The 25,339-nt window shown below is 36.1% G+C and overlaps 1 protein-coding gene across 1 annotated transcript; it reads left to right on the forward strand.

The window, feature by feature from the left end:
* Positions 1-24,697, forward strand: SYPL1 (synaptophysin like 1). Its single transcript, XM_057732066.1, has 5 exons — positions 1-182; positions 15,450-15,574; positions 16,840-17,047; positions 21,224-21,409; positions 23,131-24,697. The coding sequence occupies exons 1-5, from the start codon at positions 114-116 to the stop codon at positions 23,263-23,265; spliced, it is 723 nt and encodes a 240-aa protein (XP_057588049.1). The 5' UTR covers positions 1-113; the 3' UTR covers positions 23,266-24,697.
* Positions 24,698-25,339: the final 642 nt, after the last annotated feature.

Genomic DNA, 25,339 nt, shown 5'->3' on the forward strand with positions numbered 1-25,339 from the left:
TCCCAGGCCCCTCCCCGCCTGCCTTTCCTCACGGCCGGGCAGCTCCGTCTCGCTGGTCCCCCTCCTCCTCCGCCCCGCCGTCCTGACTTTCTTTCCCTTCTTTTCCTCAGAGGATGTCCTCCTTCCAGCTCAACCTCAACCCGCTCAAGGAGCCGCTCGGCTTCATCAAGGTCCTCGAATGGGTGAGTGCAGCATGCGCCGGCCGAGCGGGGAATCGCGGCGCCGCTCTCGCTCCCGCTCCGGCTCCCGCTCCGGCCGGGCCGGCGCCCTCGGCGGGGAGGCTGGGGCTCCGGGAGCCGGGGCGTGGCGCGAAGCCGTCCTCTCCCCGGGACCCGACCGGGTGGGACTGGAAGCGCGGGGAGGGGACGGGAGGCCGCCGCCTGGGCCCGCGCGGGGTCGGGACGCCGCGGTCGGCGTCGAAGCACGAGTCCCTCGGCTGCCTCGGTCCCCGGCGGAGCCGCCGTCCCACACCGAAGCTCACCTCCGCGTGTCCGCCGGGGAGAGGGGGTCAAGTTTCTCTTTGGCTTAACTGCTTCCCGCAAGGGAAGAGGAAACTTCCTGTTGCGGTCTAACCGAAACCCGGCGGGCCGCAGTGGAGCCCCGGCGGGCGCCGCCTCCGAGCCTCCGGTAGAAGGGGCCAGCCCGTGCATTTCTGCCCCTTGCGGGCTCGAGGCCGCGCGCCCTCGCAAGCTTGCTGTGCCTTCTCCAAGTGATTCGACGAGCTCTCGGGTCTTACTCTGCTTTTAAGATTGGCTGCAGTTTAAAAACGGATAAAAATAAACTGTGGGTCAGGGAAGCGGGCGCAGGTGGGGAGAGTAGGGGAGAAGGTCTAAACAAAATGCGTGCTTAGTCCGATGCACTGAGACACAAGTTGGGAAACGCTATCCAGTTTGTTTTAGGTATTTCCCAGCAACATCCTGCCGTCAGCTTTTAGTCCTTCCCCCGGAACGCTCTCAATCATTAACATCAGAGCAGATTTTTCCTTCGACCTTGGTAATGATCAGTCGCTTTGGAGTAGTTAGTGAATACACCAGGCCCTGCACAGTGCCTTCAGAGTTCGTGGCCTGCTACATATTCCAATGCTGGTTTTCAGGCCCGTATTAATAGGCAGCTGGCATCTGTCCAGTGTTCCGGCAAGTTCTTTTACAGCCAGCAACATTTACATCCGTACCTCTTCAACCCCGTATATTACTGATAAAGTGGTGAAAGAGTAAGAAGTTACGAATTCGTGTTTTAAATCTGCCGAGGGTGTTTTTTAAAGTAACACAGAAACTCAGATTCTCTAATGGGCAGTACTCAATCTGATTTCCTTCCTACACCCAAAGCTTCCTACGTTTCCCCCAAAGTTTTGCTTGGTGTTTTCTGAAAACTGAAATACTGCTAATTTCACACAAATGTTTACTTTAAAGACACCTAAATGTATATATTTAGCGTTCTGTAAACCTAGGTCCAGATTTAAATATAAAGAAGATTCTTATTTGAGTATATAAAAATTTTAAATTGCAGGAGGAAAAACACATTTAACTGGGCTAATCAAATATCAAGTTTAAGAAAAAGTCTTATGCTTAGTAGTTTAATCTCATTGAGGGTTATAATTAAATTTATAATTTTAAAATTTCACTTAAATGAAGAGGCGGTTTATATTTATGCTTATAGTATAGTATAGTATGCTTATAGTATTTTTAAAAAAAATACAATTTTTTTCTTATTTTAAAACATTAATAAGTTTATTAGTGATCATAGATCTGACATATTTTGAAAAACATCCTTTTTAAGCTTAAGGAAATACTACTTTCAGTTCGAACAACTTACTATTACACAAGAGAACCTTTTATGAAGAGTATTCATTGTTGTTGGTGTAGAGAGTATTTATTACACAAATGTTTGAGTATGTATTATACACCGGTGCTATGCAAAGCAATAGCACTAGACCATGTGAATAAAACATGGTCTTTTCCTCATGACCTAATAAGAAAGAAAGACATGAAAACAAATATGCCATATGGCCAGTACTATAATAAAGGTATAGGCAAAGTGTAGTAGGTGAAAGGAAGGAGCAATCAATTGCTTGGAAGTGCTAGAGAGAATTTCACAGCTGAAAGAACACTTGAAGGATGAGTACTTGTTCACTTGGGGAATGGGTGGGGCGTGGCTTTCCAAGCAAAGAGAATCTTCTGTTTAGTGGTGTGAAAAGTTGAAGCAGCATAGCCCTGTTTGAGAACTTAAAAGTAATTGGGGTTGACTGGAACTTATACTGTGAGGGAGGGTGTGGTTTGAGATGATTCTGCATGGTTTCAAAGGGCTTGCAGAATAGTTTGGAGTTTATCCTGTGGGCCAGTGGTTCTTAACCCTTTGGGTTAAGCTTTGATAATCTGGGCCCTTTCCTTAAAATGCATATGTGCAGGTACACAATTTTGGGTTGTTTATTGTACAGCTTCCATTTAAGCCCAAAATTCTTACCGGGTAGGGTAGACTCATTCATTCAAGAGTAAATAAACATAAAGAACTTTAAAAAAAAAAAGTAAATAAACAAGTAAATAATATAATTAGATTTACCTTTTAGGAATTTTTATTTTGTCAGCAATGTAGGGGGTGAATTGGAGAGGAAAGGTCATAATTGAAGAAAGGGAAATCTGTTGTTTGAAACATTATGAAGGCCTAAAACTAATTGCAGTGGGCCTGGTAAAGAGAGGTTTAGAAATTAGAATGAGGGCTTTAAGATAACTGCCATATTTCTCACTTGGATTAGTAGTGGCACATCTATCTAAGACAGATCACTAAGGAGAAGCAGCAGATTTTTGGTGCAAGGTCAGTAAGGTTTTGAATGTATTGAGTTTGTGGTCTCTTTAGAGCATATAAGTGGAAGTATCTTGTAGGCAGTTAGATACATGGATCTAGAGTTTAAAAGGCAAGTGTGGATTGGAGATTCAGCAGATATTTGGCAGCAAAGGAAAAAAGAATGGTTAGGAAGATGGAGATGCTAACATCTTAGCATCACTGTTAGAAATATTTCAGGAAGAGTACTTAGCAATATTAGGTGCAGTAGGTTAAGAAAAATAATTACTAAAATGCATCTCTTGATTTTGGTAATCAAGAGGCTTTAGTAAGAGCAGTTTTGGTAAAATCAGAAATCATATGGTAGTAGGCTGAATGGATGTATGGTAAGAAAGAGAAGAAAGTGAGAGTAGACCGCTGTTTGTGAAGATCGGAGAGATTGGGTGGTAACCTGTTTTAAAGATGGGGAAGGTTGAATGTGTGTGTGTGCTGTAGAGACTTGTGAATAGAAGGTTTAAAACAGAGGCAGAGAGGAATAAGACAGGGTTCTAGAGGAGAAAGGCCTGCCCATAGTAGGAATTTTTAAATGTATTTTGAATGAATTGTTCAAGTTTCATAAGGTGTTGATTGAGATGTATAGGTTACCTCTAGAAACAGTCAATACATAAGTTAACAAACAAATCTAAAATCTAGATAAAGTCTGCTTACTATCCATATAACTACAAGGATGGTGCCCCAAATCAGCTTACCTTTAGCAGTGTTCTAGAAGATATCACACTAAGATATAACCTGGTAATATGTAACTTTCAAAGGGTCACAAATCTGAAGGCCTCCTAGACATGAAGGTACCCAGTAAGTATTTATGGACAGAATAAAAATACAGTCGCCAAAGCACAAGCATTTCTATTTTGCTTCTAAACTGTAGCCACTATGCTTTTGTGTATACCTAAATCCACTTTTAATCTACTTCTGGCCCTTAGTTACAGTGCCTGGCAGTGACATTGCCTTAGTTCTCTTTGTGTAGTAAGTACTCCGTAAAGGTTGAATTTCTGTTGTACTTATATGGGAATAGCAATACTTCACAGGGCTGTCAGAATGATGATAATGTATTTGAACAGTTCTTAGTGTGTTCTTCAGAAGTGAAATGCTGTGTTTCTAGGAAGACTAGATCCAGACAGTGGATACATTTTGAGCCCTGTATGATAGACATACATATCTCCTGGTCCTTCAAGATCACTCAGTTCTCTGTTACATATTTTAAACTTTAGAAATGGTATATTTTAGACTTTTCATTTTTCTGCGTGTTCTCCAGCCTTTAGCAGCCTATCAAGGTAACAAGATAAAATTTAGGTAAGATTAGATGGCCCCTGTGTAGGAGTTGAACGCAGAAGTAAAAGGCAGGTGTTAATTTTATCAAAGCAGCTTTTTCAATTATTTAATATTTTTCTAGTAAATTTTAATTTGACTCTTACTTTATAGTCAGTTATCTCTAGTATTCAGATTAAAGTTTTTCATTAAAATGATTTTATCTCCTTTTAATATCAAACACTGTTTTGGACTTTTTTCTACTTAGGGTGAACACTGGTCAAATCCTTAACCCTAAACAAAGCTAAGTAATATGCTTTCCTAATTCCACACATGCAAAATTGTGGAGGAGATACTGTTTGGGACTATACAAGGAATTACAGACTAATTAGGCTGAATTTTAGAATCATGAATATTTTTGTCTGTGCTGGTCAAGTTTACTCTCAGTATTAATAGGAGATATTTATTGAGTTCAATATATGTTCCAGGCCTTTACCTGTATTTTCTCATTTAATTTTCTGACAACCTATGATGGTTGTTATCTCTATATTGTATATTACTGTTGTTATCTCCATGTTACTGAGGCTTAGATAAATAATTTACACAGTATCCCATGATTGTGATTACTACATCTTGGCCTAAAACAGTCTGTTCTTAGTCTTTTCAGGAACTTACCTTTGTGTTTCTGATCCGTCTTTTAATAAATTAAAGACTACCAAAAATTTCAAGCTTAAGAAACAGAAACATAAGGTACCTGAAGTAATTTTTTTCTTGTTACATGCATGTTTATAACAAGATCTTAGGAGTTAAAAACAAGTAAGGTTTTCTTGATTCATTTATCAAGTTTGAATGTTTTTTTCTGACTTTATACTTATAATTAATGAGCAAATTGAAAGAAACATTTAAAAACATTACTTTGGGGTAAATTATTATTCTGGAAAATTAGTGTTAAAAATGGTGAAGGAGAAAACCCATAACCGTTTGAGCATTACATTTTTCAATTTGTTTAAACAACAAACTTTGAGAAATACGTACTAGTTTATATAAAATACTTACTAAAGTTTAGTCATCCCAAGTAGATTATAGGATTTTTGCAAACAGGAACTATATTTTATTCTAATTTTTGGTTGTAATATAGCTTAGAGGAGCACCCTAGAAAATACAAATTATATTATCGAGTACAGGGGATGAGGCATACTCACTCTGATGTTTGTTTCATCCATTTGCTTAATATTTAAATTTTTAGACTGTCAGTCTATGGCACAGACTACCTTTTAAGAAAGTTTTCTTTCTCTTAGCCTCGCCCTTTGTGTTTTTTTCCTATTGTGGAAAGGGAAAAAAGGGTTTCAAGTGGCATTTTGTGCCTACCAGAACTCTGTATACATGTAAAGCTTGTAATAGACTTTCTGACTTACCCCTGTGCCTTTGCTCTCTGTTTCTTCTACCTGGAATCCTCTTTGTTATTACCTTGAACCCTCTCATGGGATATACTAGATTTTTATATATATGTTGTCAGTGCTTTTAGAATGCACATATATACACATACATACTCACCTCACACATACAAATAGCAATCTCTGATAAAACATTAAAGGGAAAATTAAGATAGAGCAATGCTTTAATACAATGGTTCTCAAACACTCTGGTCTCAGAACCCCTTTATACTCGTAAATATTGAATGCCTCAAAGAACTTTTGTCTATGTGGGTTGAATCAGTTGATATTTACCATATTAGAAATTTAAACAGACACTTTTATAATATTTATTTTAAAATAACGGTAATCACTTGAAAGTTTGATTATATCAGTGGCAACAAATGCTGCTGGTTTTCCTTGAAGTGAAAGGCTTATTTTATTTGTTTTCAAAAGATCTGACAGATATCCAAGTCTGAATATGTATATTTTTTCTGTTACTTATTTTTTTCAAGTAAAAATAGTATTCAACGAAAAAAGTGACTAGTTCAGCAAACAACTCAGTTGTTTAAATGCTTTCCCTGGAGACAACCATTGTATTTTGATATGCTGTAAAAGTGGGGGGGTTGTTTGTTTGTTTTGAAGTATAGTTGATTTGCAGTGTTGTATTAGTTTCTGGTGTACAGCAAAGTGATTCAGTTATGCATATATGTATTCTTTTTCATAGTCTTTTCCATTATGGTTTATTACAGGGTATTATAATTCCCCGTGCTATACAGTATGACCTTGTTTATCTATTTTATATATAGAACTGTGTATCTGCTAATCCCAAACTCCTATTTTACCCCACCCCCCTCCTTTCCCCTTTGGTAACCATAAGTTTATTTTCTATGTCTGTGAGTCTGATTCTGTTTTGTGAATAAGTTCGTTTGTATCATATTTCAGATTCCACTTCTTTTTTTTTCTTTTTTTTTAATTTTTTTTTTTAATTAATTAATTTATTTATTTTTTGGCACACGGGCTTAGTTGCCCTGCGGCATGTGGGATCTTCCTGGAGCTGGGATCGAACCCGTGACCTCTGCATTGGCAGGCGGATTACTTAACCACTGCGCCACCTAGGAAGCCCCAGATTCCACTTCTAAGTGATATCTTATGGTATTTGTCTTTCTCTTTCTGACTTCACTTAGTATGATCATCCATGTTGCTGCAAATGCCATTATTTCATTCATTTTTATGGCTGAGTAGTATTCAGTTATATTTTTATTTATTTATTTATTTACTGGCTGTGTTGGGTCTTCATTGCTGCGCGTGGGGTTTCTCTAGTTGCAGCGAGCAGGGGCTACTCTTGGTTGCAGTGGCAGTGTGCAGGCTTCTTATTGAGGTGGCTTCTCTTATTGCGGCGCACAGGCTCTAGGCACACGGGCTCTAGGCGCATGGGCTTCAGTAGTTGTGGAACGAAGGCTCAGTAATTGTGGTGCACGGGCTTAGTTGCTCCGCAGCCTGTGGGATCTTCACGGATCAGGACTCGAACCCCTGTCCCCTGCATTGGCAGGCGGATTCTTAACCACTGGGCCACCAGGGAAGTCCCCATTGTATTTGTATACCACATCTTCTTTGTTCATTCACCTGTCGATGGACATTTAGGTTGATTCCATGTCTTGGCTATTGTAAATGATGCTGCTATGAACACTGAGATACACGTATCTTTTCAAATTAGTTTTCTCTGGATGTATGCCCAGGAGTGGGATTGCTGGATCATATGGTAACTCTATTTTTAGCTTTTTAAGGAACCTCCATACTGTTTTCCATAGTGGCTGCACCAGTTTACATTCCTACAACAATGTAGGAGGGTTCCCTTTTCTCCACACCCTCTCCAGCATTTATTATTTGTAGGCTTTTTGATGACTGTCATTCTGACTGGTGTGAGGTGATACCTCATTGTTGTTTTGATTTGCAGTTCCCTGATAATTAGCGTGAGCATCTTGTCATGTGCCTGTTGGCCATCTGGATGTCTTCTTTGGAGAACTGTCTGTTTAGGTCTTTTGCCCATTTTTTGATTGAGTTGTTTCTCTTTTTGTTATTGAGTTGTATGAGCTGTTTGTATATTTTGGAAATTAAGCCCTTGTCAGTCACATCATTTGCAAATATTTTTTCCCAGTCCATAGATTGTCTTTTCAGTAGTAAAAGTATTTGCACATCTTACTTCATCACACAGAATATTAAGAAGACTTAAGGGTCAGGATTTAATAAAAGTAATAATTTTTCTGTTTCATCAAAGACATTCTTAAGTAAAACTGACTTTTTTTTCTTTAAAAGCGAGTGCATGTCAGTGAAATAACAGTTTGATGCTTTTGTTGATTCTTACTAAAGCCCAGCAGTTTTACCCACCAGTGCTTTTGCGCAAATGAGTGCAAATGTCAACATAGTGTAAAAAGCAAAAAATGTTGTAATAATATTGTGAAAATATTTTTGACCTCATGGACTCGTTAAAAGAGTCTTGGGTATTCCCTGCGGTCCACAGACCATGCATTGAGAACTGCTTTTCTAATACAGGATAAACATCATTGGGGACCAGAAATGGCACAGAAATATGGGTGGGAGAAGGACTGTTCCTGTTTCTGGGAAATCTGAGAAAAAGCTTCAACCCATTGTTTGGATTTATGACTTCCATGGAGTGGAGTACTTAAAGAAGTAGAGAGAGAGAGAAATAGCCCCTAACAAAGACTTGAATCAACCTACCTGCTTAAGGTCTGGATTTGTGATAACTGGAATATTCTTCTATGTTAGGAGTTTGGGGTCCCATCATAAGATAAGGTAGTTGTGGAGTAGGGGATTAAGATGGCCTGGTAGAAATGACCAAAAAACTATTGGCCAGGGAGATGACTTATAAAAACCACTAGACCAGGATAGAAAAGGGAGAAATAACATACTCCCAAGTTGAGCCTACATCAAATATCCTAAAATACATGAAGAAAACTGATGTTCACTTAGAAGCTCAGATTGTATCAGTGGCAACAAATACTATCAGTTTTCCGTGAAGTGACACACTCACTTCAAGACAGCCATCCAGATCAAGAATCAGAATATTGATTCACTCCAAAAGACATAAAATAGTGGAACAGTCAGAAATGATTTTAAAAGAAATATGTTTAGGTTCCTTGGAGATTTCTAGTTCCATACTCAGCTAAACAGTTTTTTAAGAATAAAGGTGACATAAAGATGTTTTCAACATGTAATAATTAAGAGTTAGCAAAAAACTTCTAGCTATTTATTTCAGCAGGAACTCAAGTTTACTTCTCATGATCCAAATTCTTAAGGGTTATGGAACTGTACTAGCAGGCTATTTAGAACTTTCTGTGATTGTACTTTCCAAGCAGAGGGAAATAATAGAAGAGTGAAATCGAAAAACTTTGAAACTCACTTCACTGCTCAGTGCACAGTGGGAATAAACTGAAATATCAACATCAATAACAAAATGTTTTTTAAAATGAATGTCTTTAGTAAATGCTTCAGACTTTGATTTAGAAAAATCTAGGCATTCTCATCTGACTGATTGTAAAGGCAAACATGCTATAATAGTTCATTTAAGTACTGAATGATCATTTGATGTAGCAAAACAGCATGCATTTGATTTTGCACATAAATGCTCATATACAGTATACTTTTAGATCTATTAATATTGCTGAAGATTTCAATTATATCATTTTCCTGAACAGATTAATCATGAAAGCAAATAGCAGTGAGGACCCTGCAACTAGAAACATGTGAAAGATACCCATAAATTAGTGTTCCCCAGCAGGACCCTCTGTGAGCTGAGCAGGGTATGGGATTGAGACTCTGGCTGACTCTATCAGTGTAAGATTTTATACACAGAGCCCCAGTATGCATCTATAACTTAGATGCATGTTTTACTGTGTGATTATCTTAAGGTATATTATATACACTCAGGGTAAATTTCATTCATATTTCAAATTTTAAAAAATCCTTATTTCAAATATTTGTCTAATAATATTTTTTTCTTTCTTTTTTTTTTTTTTTTTTTTGCCAACTTCTGATCTGATTAAGTAGAACCTGTTTTTACCTTGTAACGTGGCTGATGAGTGCTGCTCATATAGAGTATTAATGCTTCTATTTTCTCTTTTGGACATGAGTTTTTGTATTATCACTCAGTAGTTTCTGTGAAGACTTTAAGCCACCAGTCCATTTTGTGAAGGTTAGTTTGGTTAAATGTAGATAATTTATGCCATAAAGACACTTAACCAGGCACACTCACATTATGACACATGAACTCTAAAAGTGGAAAAATAGATGTAGGTATCACTCTCTGTCCCACCATGTTGTGGGACTTCCTTACCTTCAAGATACCCAACATTACTGTCCCAACATTTGACTCTCTGACATACAGACCCAGCATGGGTTTCAGCAGTGTATTAATTTTAATAAAGCTTTAGTTCCTTGTTTAAGTCTAAAAGCAGATATAAATAGACATATTTTCTTCTTGTACACCAGTTAACTGAGTACTCTAGTCTATTTTATTTTATTTTATTTTATTTTATTTATTTTTTTTTTTTTTGGCACACGGGCTTAGTTGCTCCGCGGCATGTGGGATCTTCCTGGAGCTGGGATCGAACCCGTGACCTCTGCATTGGCAGGCGGATTCTTAACCACTGCGCCACCTAGGAAGCCCTCTAGTCTATTTTAGAGAGTAGTATTCTAGAGGACCAGGCTGTAATACTGACCTGAGTTACAGAATGTCTAAATTAGTGAGGCATCTTTCATATCTCTAATGTGGGTCCAGTGGGCAGAGAGGTAAGTGGAACTTGAGGCTGTCATAATGAGTATGGAACCTTTTGACCTGAATAGAAGCTTGCTGTCATCCTGTCCCTGGATTCTTACTAGTTACTCTGTAGGTGGAATATCATGTCAGCAGTTTCAGACATTCTTTATGGGATGGGGGGGTGGGGTGGGAATTAGTTTCATAAGTGGCAAGGAAATAATAAATCGGCATACCAGTACACCTCATTTTACACTAGAAGTACAAACCGAAGTGCTGATAGGAGCCCCTTGTAAAGTGAGTCAGTGAAACAGGCTGTTTGGAAGAAAAAAGAATAGTGTAAGGTCATTGATAATTGGTAACTAACACTCATCCTGAGGGTTGTAGAGACAATGAAGAGTGGCAGCAATCTGGAAAGCACATACCCTGACTTAAGTGTCATCTGTCACTCATTTCCGTGTGATTGTTGCTTTATATATGTAGGTCTGATGTTGCCATATCTTTAGTTTCCCCACACCCTCGCAGGAAATCCAAATTTTTACGTGCAGCATGCTGATAACAAAATATTGACAACAAATTCACATTTTTCATGAATACTGGGAAGACCAAAAATCTGTCTTCTGGCTGGGTTTCACCCATGGGCTGCCAGTATGTAACTTCTAATTGAAATCAGAGTACTAGCACAATATAGGGAGAGATGAGATGGTTGGATAGTTTACCCTCAGATTATTTGTACTTCATTTAGTAAAAAGTATATACTTTATCCCTTTTTTTCACATAAGATAAAGACCAAAATAGCAAACATGACATTTATTTATCCTCATAACAAAAAGACAAACTTGAAATGTTGAGTATGTAAGACTTGAAATTGGTTTTATTTGTACATTATTGGCAATTGGGTTTTTTCCTTTAATTAAACAGTTATTTAGTGAGCATTTGGTATATCTCAGGCCTTCTGCTAGGTAGGCACAGAAAACCCTGAATAAGAGCAAATGCAGACATGATAGTCTGCCAAGGGAGAAAGGCAGTAGTCTTAAAAGCAATAAGTTGTGGTACTGTAGGCCATTTATATATTAATTTTTGTATTAAATGGGAAACTAGTTTTTATTATTTTTGCTTTTTTTTTTTTTTTAAATAAGGCAGGATACACAAGAAAAATGACTGTAATAGACATAATGAACTCAGGTGTATGGCAGCCCAGAAGACAGAATAGTACTACCACAGGGAATTGGGCAGGGCCTTAAAGGACGAGCTTGTTAGAGAACCAGGGTGGAGGCAGAGGGGGGGACGTCCTAGCAGAATAAACACATATATCCAAGACATAAATACTTGGTGTGTCTCAGGAACAGTAAGTACAGTATATAGTGCAATGGACAGAGTTGTACAGGACCTGGCAGTGAGTATAGCATATAAATCTAGAAAGATAAAGTTGAGGGTACCTTGCCCCACCTCTTACACCAAATTAAGAAGTTCGGGCTAAAAAAATTTTTTTCCCTTAAATGTAGATTTGGAAAGCCATTGAGGAAATCTCTTTAAACAGCGGGGGTGACATGACCAGATTTTTATTTCACATCAGTGTAACATCACTCTAAAGAGCTCTGTCCAATAGAAACAGTACAAACTGCAAATGCCAGCCATATAGTAACTTTAAGCATTCTACTAGCCACACTAAGAAAGTGAAAAAGAAACAGGTGAAATTAATTTTAATAATACATTTTACTTAACCCAATATATCCAAAATACTACTGTTTCAACAAGTAATCAATATAAACAATTATTGATGCGATATTTTACATTCTTTTTTCATACTAAATCATCATAAACCATGGTATATTTTACACTTACAGCCATCTCAGTTCAGACTAGCCCTTTTTAAAGTGCTCAGTAGCCACATGTGGCTTCTGGCACCTTACTGGACGCTGCAGCTCTGGAGCCTACAGTAAAGGATGAATGGTGTTGGGAATGAGTTTAAAAGTGAAAGGAAGAGTCTGTTGGGTTAGTCCCAGGGAAAAATGGTGAGGGCCTGAACAAAGATAGTGGCAGGAGTGAGGTAAACAAGTAAACAGAGCTTTTAAAAGAATGGCATGGCATTATACCTTGTGTAGTCTTAGGCAACTTTTGTTTTTTTTCCTCTCAGCATTAGGTTTCTACAGTTCATCCGTCTTAACGTAGGTAGCTGTAGTTTATACATCTTCATTCCTATATAACTTTCCATTGTAAGTACTATGTACCAATATATTTTATCCATTTTCCTGTTGCTTCTCCTCTCCCCATATTTTGGTATTATAAACAGTGTTACTGTGAACATTCTTGTGCACCTCATGTAGTATACATGAGCAAGAGTCTTAGATCTGTGTACTAATAGATACTAATTGCCGTGACATTATTGCAAACACTTTCTCCTAGTTTATAGCTTGTTTTACATTCAAAAGCTCTTTTGATTTTAAAAAACTCTTTCCATAGTTGAATTTAACAATCTTTATGTTTAGCTTTCTTCCTTTCTTTCTTTCTTTCTTTTTATTCTTAAGAAATTCTTCCCTTCTCTGTGATCGCAAGTTTTCTTTTATATTGTCTTCATAATTTTTAGACTCACTTTTTACATTTAAGACTTTAGCTCATCTGGACCGTCCTTCCTTGTATTAGTTATCTATTTCAAATAACAAATTTCTCCAAGCTTAACACTTAAAACTATAGACAGTTTATTATCTCACAGTTTCTGGAATCTGGGAGTGGCTTAGCTGAGTTATTGCAGCTCAGGGTCTCCCATGAGGTTGCGTTCAAGGTGTTGACTTGGGTTACAGTCATCTCAAGCCCCCCCTCCAGTCCACTGATATGACTGAGGGCAAGCTTCAGACAATATACTTTCAAGGTCCCTCACATGGTTGTTGGTAGTCCTCGGTTCCTTACCACATGAGTCTATAATTTGCCTGAGTATGCTCCCAACATGGCAGTTGGCTTCCCCCAGAGCAGGTGATTCAAGGGAGTGAGACATGAAGAGGAAAGTTGTGATCTCTTTATTACCTAACCTCAGGAAGGACATCCCAGTCGTTCTACCATATTCTGTTCACTAGAAGCCAGTCACTGTGTCCTATCCACATTTAAGCGGGGGGGGGGGGGGGGGGGGGGGGGGGGGATTAATCTCCACCTCTTGAGGGGAGGGGTATCAAGCAGTTTGTGGACATATCTTTAAAACCACCATTCTCCTTTCCTTAGTGCCCTACAATGCTAGCTCTGTTAGATATGATTTGTCTATACACACAAGTCTATTTCTGGTCTCTTTATTCCATTGATTCAATTTGTATATCCTGTTTTGTTTTGTTTTTTTTCTAATTCTAAATGTGGGTTTATGCCCAAGACTCATTTCCTGGCCTTCTGTGTTCACTTTGTGTATTCATGCACATTTATGCTGAGAGAGTATCTATTCTTCTTTCTTTATTTTTTAACTCTTAACTGAAGATTCCAAACTAACTGTGGACATTATACCAGACTCTTCGTAACTATAACCATATTCTTTTTCATATATCTCTTCTTCATGGAAAAAAAATTCTGTGGATGGTTATGATCCTGATTATGGCCTGATTCAGGCCCTGAATTAATCCATGGGGGGCATTATGTCAGTGTTCAACAGTATAGGCTTTGATACCACACCTGCACTGAATTTTATCTATTTGCTGGATGTGTGTGACCTTGAGCAAAGTCCCTGCCCTCTTTGAGTTTACATTTTAGAGAAAAATGGACAAATAATGAAGTACTGTCAGGCACTGGTAGTTACAATGGAGGAAAAATAGAGCTGTACAAATAAAGAGAATAAATAGTGTGGGGTGGGAGGGGCACTGTTATTTAACACAGTGAGGTTACGGAAAGGCCTGGCCTCTCTGATAAGTCTCATTGGAAGAGGGAGCTGGAATTTATCCCATGTGCTTAAGGAATAGGAGGGAGACCCTTTGTGTAAAGAGATTTGGCAAGGGAAAAAGTAGGAACATGAATCAGAAATATTAAAGAAGGAAAGGATCTTGTAGACCATTATATGAACATTGATTTTATTTGGAGAGAACTCAGAAGCCATTGGAGTTTTGAGCAGACAATAAAGTTTTCTGCCTTGTATTTTTAGAAGATGACCCTAGCTGATGTGTTGACAATAGACTGAAGCAGGGGCAGTGACAGAAGTAGGAGCATCGGTTTAGAAGGCTGTTAGCATATAATTCAGGCAGGAGTAATAGTGCTTTTGATCAGGATGTTGTGATGGTGGTGGTAAAAAGTGATCAAATTCCAAATATATTTTACAGATTGAGCCATCAGTATTTGCTGAAGGATTGAGCCCTTGGTCACTACACTGTATCTGGGTGTTTTGTTTGTTTTGTTTTGTAGAAAATTTGTAACATACAAATAGAAAAAGAAACTATCTTTTGTCTTCTGTTAAGAGGTGACCACTTAAAACTTTGATGCATAGACTTTTTAGTTTTTGTTGTGTGTGTATGCACAGATGTAGACTCATGCAGAACGCATCGTTTAAACAAACTTTATATGTAATGAACCTTTCTCTCTATCAGTAGATATTCCTCAACATTTTAATGATCGCGTGATGTTCTCTTGTGGGAATGAATTACAGTGTATTTGATTCCCCGTCAATATTTAGGATGCTTTCAGTTTTTTTCCTGTTTGGATAGCATTTGAGAGAGCATCATTACATTTCTTTAAGCATATGTGTGATCAGGAAAACAAATTTCCAACTACTTTTTGAGACCTGGAAATAGCCACAAGTGAGGCCCTGTAAGCGCATGAAATAACATCTCTTCTTTGCTTGTAGTCTCTTGGTTTTATAGTTACCCTTGAGTTCCAAATAAAATACCTCCAATTTACCTCCTTTTGACTTTGATACTGATAAATAAGACTTGCTCTGAATTTCATACTAATATTTAGTAGGTACACTGTAATATGAGCAAATGCATTGTTATATGGGCTGTTATACTAATATCTGTGTTATACTCAGGGAAAAATAAAATCACATTTGTTGAGAGTTGCAAATAAATTTTTAAATATTTTTCACCATCTTAATTTGTAAATAAGAATTCTAAGAATGTTAGTGAGCCAATTGTTAGTAATCACTATATTTAAGATTTTAATGATGTATGTTTGGGTACAGTAATACTTTCTTTTCTTTTTTTTGGTCTCACTTTGTGTAGATTGCTGCTATCTTTGCTTTTGCCACCTGTGGAGGTTTTAAGGGCAAAACAGAAATTCTAGTGAGTTGTTCTCCTAAAGTTTCTGACAATAAAACGATTACAGCTACTTTTGGTTATCCATTCAGGTGAGTTGTTTGTTTGTTTTTATGGCTTAACAACTCTTTTGACTCATTAAGATTTCCAACAACTTACTGATCTTAGGGGGTAGAAATTTTTTAATTGCATGCTTGTTTGTAAGTAGTGATCATTGTTATCAAAAATGTGGTGCATGGACCGCTGCCTGTCTGCAGACTGTTTTCCTGGACTGTGATGAAATAAATACAGAAAACGACAGTAAGCATTTAGAAACTTTCATATGATGTTGCCTTGACACTTTTATTCTGTCATCCCAAAGTGGATTGGAAATTTCAAAACAAAGTGAAACAAGACTATTTGTCACCTTAGTTTGAGAAGCCATATTGTGGAAGCAAACACAACTTATGAAAAGTCCAAATTTCTCATGTATTTGCAATTACTAACTAATAATGTGCATTATATAGCTTTAAGACATGTATTTATATAAAATGAAGAGTTCCTTGTGTTTCAATAGCATAAAACTTTATTTTCTGAATATTTATTTTATGACTATTTTGTATGTGATTTCTGTTTGAGCTCAGTAGTCATTAAAAGGTTTATTGGATGTGTCCTGTGTTTAAGTCAGGATGTGAGTCTTCTTCCAGTTACTAACTACTTACTTGACCTCTATTTTTCTGTTCAATAAATTTAAATCTTTTAAGCTTGCTTTGATGATTAAATAAAATCTTACATTAAAGATATGTCACATAGCAAGTACTTGGTAATCTATCATTCCCTCTCCATCTCTCAATCCTTCTCATAAAATTCGTGTACAAGGAACTGTTACAGCATCTTTAGTGATAAGTGCTTTTGTGATTATGGATAGGGAAAATTAAAAACTTTGTGGAGTTAGTAGCTAATTAATGCAGAGTTAAAATGTGAATGATTATAATTGGCTCTCCTGGTGCTAGTCACACAGACTCTGCCTCCTAGAATGGAATATCTGTCTCAAATTGTAAACCATTTTGTAACAGTGCTCTTAATCTGCTAAGTTTTTATTATAGGAAGATAGTATCTGGGTGTGAAAGTGTTTAATTCAGTCTATATTCAATCTGTCATAAACCAATTACTAGGTATAATTTATGATTTATGTATATTTCTTACAAAAATTATTTACTTAAATATTTGAATTTTTCATTTTTTTAAAAGGCAAATATTTATATATATCTGGGGAGTATTTTTTTGAAATGTTATTTCAGTATTCTGCCTATGTATTTCTGTCTCTGTTGGAAGTCCAAGTAACTCATAAATTTATTTGAGCCTTTTTTTTTATTAGGTTGAATGAAGCATCATTTCAGACACCTCAGGGTGCAAATGTGTGTGATGTAGATTGGAAAAGTTATGTCCTTATTGGAGATTACTCTTCTTCTGCACAATTCTATGTTACTTTTGCAGTCTTTGTCTTCCTGTACTGCATTGCTGCCCTTCTGCTCTATGTTGGTTACACGAACCTGTATCGTGATAGTCGAAAACTTCCCATGGTTGTAAGTAATCACTTTCTTTTTATACAAAAATAATTTATATAAGATAAGTAAGGATACATTATACTTGAATGTAAATACGGATTTTCTTACACTGGAAAAAGAAATTCTTGGCATAAACCAGTTTCGACATGTTTTGACCGGTGTTTGCCATGAGGTTGAGCTTGCTCTCCTTGTCATGTTTAACCCAATTCTTGTAGCCTATTTGCAGCACTTTCTCTGTACTCCATAAAGTACAGAGGTTTGTTTGTTTGTTTCTAACTCTGTTTTAACCTGGAAAGAACTCAAATATGTGATAGAGCATATTGGGTTGCAAGTAGCAGAGAAATTAAGTAGAAATTAATGCCTTTGATTCAAAGAATTACTGACTATGCTAATAATCTCATATCTGTGTTCTTGTTTCATATCTTTTTTCTCTTTTCTCAAGGAGACCCCCTTTATGCCTGAATTGAACTTAATAGTCTATATCAGAACTCCACGAACTGTGGCGCACAAGTTAAATCTGACTCGTTGTTTTGTTTTTTTTTTTTAAATAAAGATTCATGTACTGTCTGGCCTTTTTCAGGAAAAGTTTGCTGACTCCTGGTCTGTATTCTTAAATTATTTAATTAAAATCTGACCCAGGGACTTCCCTGGTGGTCCAGTGAGTAAGTAAGACTCCACGCTCCCAATGCATGGGGCCAGTGTTCGATCCCTGGTCAGGGAACTAGATCCCGCATACATGCCACAGCTAAGGAGTCCATATGCCTCAGCTAAAGATCCTGTATGCCACAACTAAGACCCAGCTCAGTCAAAATAAATAGATAAATATTTTTTTAAAAAATAATAAAAAAATAAATAAAATCTGACCCAGGTAATTCTTAGGAATTATAGAATTAGGCATTAGTGGCATTCATTAGCTAATTTTGAATCCTTAAAAAGGCAACAAAAGATTTGGATTTAAAGTGATACCTTTTTTGGCTTCAGGGTCTACTGAGCTGAAAATAAAAATAATCTCAGATTTAGTTAGTAGAATTGCCCTAGATTATTGGTGGCAAATCCGGAGATAAGCTCTGGTTTTAAACTGGACCTCCACTACCGAAGAGTAACTACAGAGTCAGTATTAGTGTTACTGACTTGAAGGGGTACCTCAAAAACATGTGAGGTGTTTTTGTGTTACTGGTCATTTATATCCTGAGAAAACACGGACCACTGACATCTTATTATTTGTGAAGTTACTTTAAAGGGTAGGCCAAATTATTAAATAACAGGTTTTATTTATTTCCTTATTTATTTTTAATTTTTGCTGCCTGGATCATAAGAATGCAGATGGTAAGTAAGTAGTAAAATAATATTTTATCCTTCATATTTTTTCTATTTCATATATCCAAGAAAAAATTCTCAAACCTGACATTTTCATAAAAAATTTCTTGGTTGTTAGGTGCGTTTCAAAAAGATAGACATCAACTATTTTAATTTGCAGTGCTTAACAGAAATTACATATCAGTAATCTATAATCTCTGTGGACTTCTCAAGTCTTATTTTAAAAAAAGTATGGTGATCGTATAGTTATTATATTTTGTTAAAATTCTTTATAGTTTAAATTCTAAATAAGACATTTCTTGCCATTTTGTCATTATGCCAACAAAGTTTAAGTTAAATCTAGCAATGAGCCTTTTATTTCTCGTATCTTGTTTAGTAAGCTTTAAAAATATGACGCTTTTTAAAACAGCGGTCAGATCTATTTTTGTAGAGGGTTTTTCTGTCTCATAAAACTATAAAACTGATCTAATTGTATCATTCAGAAAGTTAAAAGTAATTTTCCACCTCAGAGTGATCAGTTAGCGGTCATATAGAAGAATAATCCAGAATTAGTTCCATAAGTGATTTTTTGTTGATATAATGTACGATGGATACTTCTTATTTGTAAAAGTCCAGCCTCTAAATTAAATTTTGGATTCTACTTTTAATTTAACCATATAAACGTAAAAAGCCAAACATGACATGGATTTTTTTAAAGTACTATTTGTTAATGAAGGAATGAATTTTTATCAGTGTTCTCAATTCTCTGCTACGGTATCTCTAGGAGAATTTCAATTGTGACATTTTAAAATCAACTTTAGTTTTTAAGTAAACGTAGTGCTTTTTTGAGTTAAGTTTCAGGAGCTTAAGGGTTCTAGACTGTGTGGAGGATCAAAGATACCATAAAACGAAACTAAACAAAGATAGGGTATCCCAAATCCTAAAGATCTGTTATGAATCATATCCTAACTTATTGGTGGCACTAGGGCTGTCACAGGAGGTTGTGCATTGCGTAACTCCAGGTGGCACCGTTCACGTAGAACTAACTAGAGTCCTGAGTCACACAGTTTTCAGCGGCCCACATTTCTCCCACTTCCCCTCACCCTAAGATTACTTTGTGCATCATTTTCAGAAAAGTACCTGCTTTTGAAATAAGAATGTCATGCCTTAAGGCATCAACGATGTATACACAAAGAGCTAATCAGAAAAAAACAGTGTGTTTTTAAATTAGGAATTTGGAAGGAAGAAACCTAAAAATTAAAAGGATTTGACACCTTTTGATCAAAACTATGAACTTTAGCCCAGAGAGAACTTGCTTAATGTGTGATAACCTCATACTAGTTATCAGTTCTTCAGAAGGCATTGTATTTCCAGCAAGTGCTTAGAAAATGTTTACCTGCAGCACAAAGTAAAGCAGAGTACAGTAGCAAAAAGGGGAGTACTCCCACAGTGCAAAATATTTAAACTGTAACGTTTCTGTTCCTTTCTCTTTGATGTACATAGATTTTGTAAGAGGACCAGTAGCAGTGGAGAGCTCAAATGCAAAATGCAAATACACTGTACCACCATGCTTGTAAAATTAGACATTGTTCTGGTTCTCTAATTACAAGGTGTTTATTCAATGCCATCTTGACCTGGTGGACAAGCTATATATAGCACAGTTTCTATATCTTATGCGTGGTCACTGGTATTTATCTGACATAAATAACTAAAAGCTCGCTGGCAAAAGTAGTTTAAAGCTAACCTAATTTATTTAAAAAAGAAAACAGTTCTGTGATAAGCTCCAAAACCAGTTTCTGAGCTTGAAGAGATTTTTGCTGCAGATATGCAAGAACTCATAATCTTGAGCATACCTGAATGCTCAGAACATTAAAAGATACAAATTTTACATTGTTCCCACTTTGGTTGTTAATTTAAAGGAAGAGCAAACCAGGTGGAACTTGCACTTTATACTTTCCAAATGCATGCTTTAAAAAAGTGTTACTCAGATCTTTGTAGCCAGTACTAGTTGACAGAATTCTAGTTCCTCAGCAGAATAGATTAAGGAGAATAAATGTTTTCTTCCTTTATCTTATTAGTTCAGTAAGAAGTTATCCAAAATATTGAAAACTTAAGTCCTATTCTTGGAATGTAATAAGTAGCAAAGACATTAGTAGAAAACTGGTAGTTGACAGGGTATCTTGAGAGAGATTTTTTTTGTTGTTCTTTTCTTAATATAATGAGTATTCTTAAATTTTGTCGTCATGAATTTAAAAAGAGACAGGTCATCCTGAATGTATGCTTTTCACCATTTCATTATTCATATCATAGAGAATTAGATTTAACTAAAGTTAGAGATTTGCCAAAACAGTATGAGAAAGCAGGTAAAGGGTCAGGGAATTGAGAGTATATGTAAGAGATTATAATGAAGGACCTTAGAATATAAATTAAGAAGGGAAATGAAGGTCAGATTGTAGGTCACAGTGGGGTTAAAGGAATTTTGAGGTTGGGGTGCCAGAGGGAATAAGCTAGAAAGAGAGGTGGTGTTGGAGAGGGGGGTGATTAAAACAGAAATTATGCAGGTATACAGTTATTGGTGATAACAGGGTTTAATATATTGATCCTGAGAGGGGGAGGCTTAGATAAAGTTGTGGTGAGGGCTATATAAAACTTTGATTTCTCTGTGTGAAAATCTAAGACTCCTCAGGAGATGACTGAGACTTGTTTGCTCAGGCACTGGGCTGGCAATAGTAAACAGCAATGTTTGCTATGTTGACTGTGGCCTTTTTTATAAAAGTATGTCATGAAGGCCGTTTCTCAATACCATAGGATTCAATGTGATCTTCAGTTCATTGTGGATTTGAAATTTAGTATCTAAATTAACTATTCATTATTAATTCATACTTATTTTTGTTTTAGGACTTTGTTGTTACTCTTGTTGCCACTTTTTTGTGGTTGGTGAGCACTTCAGCCTGGGCTAAAGCTCTTACAGATATTAAAATAGCTACCGGTCACAATATTGTCCAGGAACTTCTGCCTTGTAGTCATCAAGTGGTATGTCATTTTGGCTCTGTGACTAGTATGGGATCCCTGAATGTATCTGTGGTAAGTATGCAGTGTTTATAAAATATTTTATTTCACTTATTAGAAAAAATCTTATTAGTAATTTAAGAAAACAATAGTTCTTAATAAATCTCTGGATGAGTGTATTGGTTTTATTTTTATCAGGCTTAACAGAATCCTAGTTATCATATAGTCTTAACAACAAAGAAAAGTTTGTGAAGAAAATTATTACTTGTAAACAGGTTTGAACAAGAGCATGGTTGAGTCTTTCTTTTTGTTAACATTGACTAGGCAAGACTTTGACCTGAAAGGCACTAATAATAGTCACTAACATTTATTACGACTGTGTGCTAAGGCCACTATATTCATATCTTAAGTTATCCAACAGTTCTGAGAGGAATGTGGAAAGTGGTATCACTATCTTCCTTTTGCAACTGGGAAAAATTGTAGTTCGTATGTTAATTAACCCAAGGTGACACAGTTAATTAGTAAGTTGGCAAAGCCAAGGTTTGAACCAGATCTGACCTTAAAGCCCCTTCTCTAATATGATTTGCTCTGGATCTATGAAAATAATACTTTTATAGTTCCTTAAATAATCCTAAAATTTTTATCTGTATGAATTTAAATATTATTTTGTCTGATATATTATCCAAATACAGGTATATTATTAAATATATTATTAATATAATGAAGGTATTATTTTTAAGGAGGTCTGACATCTTTTCAGGAGAATATTTTTCCAGTGGATAAAGTCAGTCCTGCCTTATAAAGCAGTTTGACCGAGTTTTTGTTTTATAACTTTGTAATCTAAAAGTCTTTTTTTTTGTTTTTTTGTGTATTTATTGACAGTGATCTGAGATGGACAGTTTCAGAAATGTTGTTTTTATATCCAAATATCCAAAAGGTAGAAAGCAGTTGGCTTTCAGTAATATGATAGTACTCAAGCTTTTCACCCCACTCTTACCTCATAAATCACTATTATTCTTGTATTTATAAAAAACTGAAAATAGGATATCTTCAGTTTATTCATCTCTGAGACTTTCATCTTGTCAGATTTATACCTAGGAAGGCTAATTTCTTTTAGGTTAACTAATGCAGGATGTGAAGTAAAGTTCTTCTGTGACTCCTTTTCTCTTCTGGCTGCAGCTGTAGAAGTAAGGGAGATGGTAGTAGGGGGATAAAGTAGGGAAATAGGAAAAGATGCACAAAGGATGTTTATAACCATTCAGATGGGAGAAAAGTAAAAACCCTCTCAAAGAAGGAACCATGGATTCCTCTTGTTCCTCTTCACCTGGAAGCACTAAAGTCTAAATATAAAGTAATAAAAGGAAGGTTTTAGTAACTTTTCTCAAATTTTTTTTCCCTTTTATTTATTTATTTATTTATTATTTTTTGGGGGGTACACCAAGTTCAGTCATCTGTTTTTATACACATATCCCCGTATTCCCTCCCTCCCTCGACTCCCCCCCACTTTTCTCAAATTTAATTCCATCTTTTTGGTAATAATGAGCATGCAAAAATAAGATATCTTTTAGTCATGATTTTCTATGTTACACATTTAGAGGTTTCATTGGGAATAAGTCATATATCCAAGTCTGGAATTGAAATGCGAAGTCTTCCTTTTTTACTCCACTTTATGTGTAGTTCAGACTTTAAATGAAATAATGGTATATGGCCTGGAAATACTAAATATTTATAGGAAAACTAAGGTATGAAATTTTAATTATATACTAGATTTTCATGTTTATTTTTCTCTTTCTTAGATCTTTGGCTTTCTGAATATGGTACTTTGGGGAGGAAATGCGTGGTTTGTGTACAAGGAGACCAGCTTACACAGTCCATCAAATACTTCTACTTCCCATAGCCAAGGAGGCATTCCACCTCCAACTGGAATATAATTGAAGGGAAAAGTACACTGTATGAAACAGATGTCTATACTATGACCTATTGCCAACATCTTGAGAAGCATTTTTTATTTCTAATAAAAGTAATGGCTTTTTCAGTAAATCGGTGGGTTTATAATTTTGCTGCTTTTTTACATAAAGCTTGTGCCTTTCCTAGAAATTTAAGATGTAAATGTATTCTCACATGTGAATTTGAAGATTCAGGGGCCTATTATGAAATGATACACATTTTTAAATGAAGAGTAATTTCTTCACTAAGTTGTTTGCCTTCCAAAGTGTTTACACCTTAAGCCTTAACATATATCTTCACTCAGAAAAGAGTTGTATTGTCATATCATAATGGGAAGAAAATCTCTGTTGGAATATACACTACTGTAAGTTTGTACAGATCATATTCCTAAGACCTGTCTTTGTTTAAGAAAGTCTTGATTACCTAAATCATATTTAGAAAAAAACAGTTCACAGTTTATATCTGAACGTTGTTTATATGTTATGAAAAATTTTTAATACAAAGACTGTGTGTATGTTTTATTCCTGTTTTTCTAAATAACCTACAGTACTTGATAGGTGTACTAAAATTGTTTTGGGAGTTGGGTTTGGAAATTTCTAATAGATGTATAGTTAATTTAGTAATTCTCTCGCATGAGGTGTAAGCTTCCCTTATGCTGATTATCTGATAGATTTGCTGTGTAAGTAGATATTTTGATGTGTATGGGCATTACTCCTGTTGGTATTTGTTTGCTGCCCTTTGTTGCTCATGCTCCTTCAGTGCAGGCTGAGACCTAGTCTCCTTGCAAGTAGAGTAAAATAATCTACCTTTTTTTGCAGACCCTATTCATAGGGTTAAAAAAAACTAAGATTGCCTTTTACTTTTGAAATGTTTAACATTTATAGTCAATGAAGTTGCTGTTTTGAGTTTAACATTGATATTGTGAAAATGAATGCAATTCAGATTTCATGTTTCTTAATGTTCTTATTTCACAAATGGATAATTAAGGAATTATGCGTAATAAACAAGGAACTTAAGTGAGCTCTATTATGGGTGTGCTGTCTTTGCTCACACATTTGGGTATCTTCTGAATATAGGGCTTATTCACATTTTGCTTCCTAATCTTTTTGTTATACAGGGCCAGATTTCCTTTTACCGCATGATTGTTTATATATGAAGCACATCTTACTATTGCGTTATTTTTATTGCTTTTGTTCATGACAAGAATTGTCAGTATGAGAATGTATATCATTTATGCAACCAGCTTAATAAAGTTAAGTTAAAATAAAGAGTGCACTGATTGTTATATTATAAAGAAACGTTCATCTTAAAGGCATGAGCAATGCAAAATGGAACTGAAAGCAAGAAATAGAATATCACAATAGGGTGTTTTTGTTTTAAATATTTGGCAAGGAATAAAAGAAAAAATGCTTTGGATACCCTGGTTCTATCCTTTTTTCTTTCAGTCTCATTTTTAAAATGCTTATTTGTAACTTTCAGGTTAAGGTTTACTGATAAACATTTTCTAATTGACTGTCCAGTTGGCAGCAGAGATTCTTTATTGAGTGTATGCTCTGAGCCAAACTGCCTGAATTTGAATCTTGGCTTCACCACTTACTAGCTCATTAACTTTAGGCAAATTACTTACCCTCTGTGTCTCTCAGTTTGCTTATCTGAAAAATGGGAATAAGAATGCTGATCTCAGAGAGGCTGAAGTAAGTTAATAAATGTAAAGTCCTTGGAACAGTGTTTAGCATTACTTTATAAATTTTGCCTATGATCACTAACTTCTGATAGCATCTAACGTAGAGATTCTTAACTTGAGTCCACAGGGCTAAAGGAGGGGGGAGGGTGGTAGTCTTGGGCAGAGAGGTAGAATGAGCTTTAGGATTACACGGGTCTCCCTTTATATTCCTCAAAGAGTCCTAGATGTTTTGATGTATATTTTTCTGTTGGTGTTAGATGTACATAAAGTTAATGACATTAAATGTTAATAGCTAATTAGATCACAGTAGATCTAGGAAAGAGTCCATTCTGTTGCCTTTCACGCTCTGATTTTGAGTCAACATTAGAGAGTTA

This window comes from Hippopotamus amphibius, chromosome 4, assembly GCF_030028045.1.
Source record: "Hippopotamus amphibius kiboko isolate mHipAmp2 chromosome 4, mHipAmp2.hap2, whole genome shotgun sequence".
NCBI classification, from domain to species: domain Eukaryota; kingdom Metazoa; phylum Chordata; class Mammalia; order Artiodactyla; family Hippopotamidae; genus Hippopotamus; species Hippopotamus amphibius.